This window comes from Orussus abietinus, unplaced genomic scaffold (genome assembly GCF_000612105.2).
Source record: "Orussus abietinus isolate OABI.00-Male unplaced genomic scaffold, Oabi_2.0 scaffold1465, whole genome shotgun sequence".
Classification (NCBI taxonomy): domain Eukaryota; kingdom Metazoa; phylum Arthropoda; class Insecta; order Hymenoptera; family Orussidae; genus Orussus; species Orussus abietinus.
This window is the reverse complement of record NW_019395625.1, coordinates 1-3,954: the sequence shown is the minus strand read 5'-3', so window position 1 is coordinate 3,954 and position 3,954 is coordinate 1. Positions and strand designations below refer to the sequence as shown.

Here is a 3,954-nt window from a genome sequence, read left to right as displayed (position 1 = left end):
TGTTTTTGTGAGGGGTTCTTCACTTTTCCAGCCAGTTCTCCGGCTGCCCAGATTTGTAACAGGTGGCAAGTGCATTAGCCGTCTGCATCCTCCACCGGAGGTCGAACAGGACGCGGTCGCTCGATCCTTCCCGTGAATCTCTCAACTCATCTCTGATTTGGTAGAGATGAGTTAGGAGATTGCCATAATGATAAGCCACCACCGTCAACTGCCGCATGGTATTACCATCGCGAATACGTGAGCCGTCAACGGCAACTGGTAGATGGCACAGCCATCGCGATTGCGCGAGCTCCTACCAGAAATTCGTTGCGCCGCCCTTGGGGGCAAAAAACGGTGAAAGCTAACGTACGAAATCAGAGGGCAGCACACGGTGCGATCGCGCGACCCTGCACGTGAGCAATCTCCCAACTCATCTCTGGTTTCGATTAGCTATAGAGAAACATCGTAGAGGGGAATTTCCGTTGTACGTTCTCCGTAGCCATTCAAAACCTCCCATTCGCCTCGTCGCAGAATGAAATATTAGGTCATTTGAAACAAATCGCATGGAATTTTCCGTGAAGTTGTAGATACGTGAATATTTTTAGCTGGAGGTAAATACGACCCAATAATCAATATTTTCTAATAGTAATTATTACTCTTTAGGTTGAACTTTGAAGTTGATTGAAAAAAAAAGTTATTTAAACGAAGAAACCTAAAGTATAAATAACAAAATTAACGTTCTCTTAAATTCTCAATGTTCCCGGTAACTTACGGTATGTTTCACAGTTACCTTCTCCAATTTAATGTTACCGAGTATTGTCGAACTCTAGGCTTACCTACGCTTACCAACACTGCTCGCATTTGACGGTAAGGGAAGAACACTCATGGCGCCCTTTTTGACTTTACCCTTCACTTACCTCATTTACTTCATCTGCAAATGATACAGGCAAAATTACAACGTGAGTGCTCGAGAGTTAAGTTATACTGTAGATATAATTTATATAAGTTTGGAAATGAATAAAAAAATTATGAATGTTCCGTAGAGAACACACAAAACCTAGATGGAATGAGATACCCAACAACATAGTTCGATGTAGTCGGTATGACGTCAGGTGTAACGTACGTGTCACAAGATCAAATCCTGACGGACGGGACGGGTGGGTACGGTTTTTTACGCATACTTTTTTCGGCACATTTTACAGTTGATAGCAATCGCACGAAACACGTTACAGTTATGTAATTTTTTATTATGAGTTCAGCTTTTCATTATTTGTTTCACCGTCCATAAGGTGACTTTAATAAGTAACGTGAAATTAATTAAAATCGTACCATAAGATAACAGTATCAATCTTTCTTATCGTTAGTATTATTATTTAGTTACTCACGTTGCTACCGTTATCTCATTCATTGCAAAAATTTAAATTATAATAATCATTTTGAGAATGAATTAATGAGCTCGGATGATAAAATCCTTCAATTGAAATATTTGTCCCCTACATAGGTAATTTTATTGCAAAACATTTGTCCTGAAATATTCCGGTTCACGGTCAAACGATGGTAATTAGTAAAATTTCAATACATCGGTAAACACCGAATACGCGAGTCGTGGACGACGTGGATCGCACGAGTCGGCGAAAGTTGAAAACAATGAGTTTAAAGTACATTGTTGTTTCGAAGCGACGAGCGCGGAGCATCGGGCACGCGCTGGTGTCACGTATGGAACTCACATGCAGTGAATCTGTGTGAGTGCGATCGCTCCTAAAAATCTTCGCGCGTTTCCACCAGCCAAGCGCCAAGCTACAGGTCGAAGCGTTGAGTATGTGTGCGTCGGCGCCACACTAATAGCAAGTATATGTGAGAGCCGGTATTCCATTTGGTTTTATTTCTTGACAATGGAACAAATTTATTTTATTGGTAGTTAAACAAATTTTGAACTATTAATAAATAAACATCGTTTATGATATCAACTTCATGTCAAACATTTTCAAATTTCTCACCATTAGGAAGCATTCCTTTCGTAAACTAGTATAAATTGAGACCGTGCACGTCTTTCATAATTTTCTCCAATTACATATTCAAGTTGTACAGGCACGTCTCTAAGCTGTAATGGTATTATATACATTTTTATTCATTTCATTAGAATACGTATTAATTATAATTTTATTCATTGTAATCATTACATATGGTACGATGGCAATTCCAGTTATATTTTTTCGGCGCCCCCGGTAATCAGCATCGTCGCTCCCGGACCGGAAGTGCGCTAGAATAGGGGAGATCGGGACAATTTATCCCGTGGGGTAAATTTACCAATGTTTAATAATTTTTCTATTTTTTATGTTATATCATTCTCGATTTTATCATACATTCCTAATCGTATCTCACACATTCGTTGGTACTCGATATCATTTTCTGCGACGTTGTTTATTTGTTAAAAAATAAGACGAAAACTGCAACGAAAGGTATACAAAGTGATACAAAATTGAACTAGTGTTATTGACATTCATTTATGGTTACATGCAAGGCTTTCCCCCTCAAAAACAAATGTAACGTGACCTACACACGATGTGTTATTATTAATAAATGTGTGTATCAATTAAAACTGTTATAGATGAGCGAGGATACAATTCGTGTGGCCATCCGCATCCGACCACTGGTTCGGACAGAAATTGAGAAAGGATGCCAAACGTGTCTCACGGTAATTCCTGAAGAATCACAGATTCAAGTAAGAGGGACTGAAAAAGCCTTCACGTTCAACTATGTATTTGCGCCAGAGGTTGAACAGGATTCTTTTTATAAGACCGCTATTCAAGATATGGTGAAAAATGTTTTCCAAGGTATGCATTTACTTGCCAAATTTTTCCATAGATATTAAGTATACAGATATAAGAAACTTGCATAAAATATTACATTACTTATTTGTAGGATATAACGTAACAATTCTGGCTTATGGACAAACCGGAAGTGGGAAAACACACTCAATGGGCACGAATTATGTCCATGGGGAACAGCCAGGGGTTATTCCCAGAGCCGTGCAAGATATTTTTGCTATAATTAATTCGAAGCAAGACTGGATTTCTAACGTAACCGTTTATTTCATGGAACTGTACCAAGAACAATTATACCATCTGTTATCAAAAAAGCAACGCAACCAATGTATAGTGGATATCAGAGAAGATTCAAAAGGTGTTAAGGTTGCAGGGTTAACGGAAGTCAATGTTACAAATGCTGAAGAAACTCTGCAATGCTTAACACAAGGTTCTTTGGGTCGAGCGACTGGAGCAACGGCAATGAATGCGTGTAGCAGTCGTAGTCACGCAATTTTTACCATCACTATTTACCAGCAGAAAAGAGATGATCCGTAAGCACAATTAAGTAACCGATAAAGGATTGATATTTTCTTTTTCTAAATTGTAAATTTTATGTATATTGCAGCAATACTGCGACAACTGCGAAATTTCACCTTGTCGACCTAGCAGGATCGGAACGCAGTAAAAAGACTCAGGCCACAGGAGAAAGATTCAAAGAGGGCGTTAATATAAATAAGGGTCTCCTAGCTCTGGGAAACGTAATATTCCAATTGGGTGAAGGTGGAAGTCACTTTTACATTGGACACCGTGATAGTAAGCTCATGAGGCTCGTTTTATCGGAAAGTACTAGTACAGTTTTATGGTTAATGTACAGTATCACCGAAAAACTANTCAAGTGCCTCCTGTCCAAGGTGCACAAGTTATTGCTTTTAAGTGCAAACTTAATATTAAACCATTACAATGAATATACGATAAAGATTCGATTTAAGCTCGTTTTATCGGAAAGTACTAGTACAGTTTTATGGTTAATGTACAGTATCACTGAAAAACTATAATAACTGAATATTTTCAACTGCTTATTCTCCTTATAATGATTATTCTAACATAAAGGAATATAATGTTTGAGTCAATGTATAAAATTCCTTCTGTGGTGAGTCCAGTTTTAAAT

General features: G+C 38.2%; 1 protein-coding gene across 1 annotated transcript; it reads left to right on the top strand.

The window, feature by feature from the left end:
• Nucleotides 1-2,587: 2,587 nt before the first annotated feature.
• Nucleotides 2,588-3,697, top strand: LOC105703085 (chromosome-associated kinesin KIF4; the record flags this gene model as incomplete). The annotated part of the gene is made up of 3 exons (XM_012431183.2): nt 2,588-2,813; nt 2,902-3,337; nt 3,412-3,697. Coding segments are annotated over exons 1-3 (948 nt in total), but the record flags the coding sequence as incomplete, so codon positions are not given.
• Nucleotides 3,698-3,954: the final 257 nt, after the last annotated feature.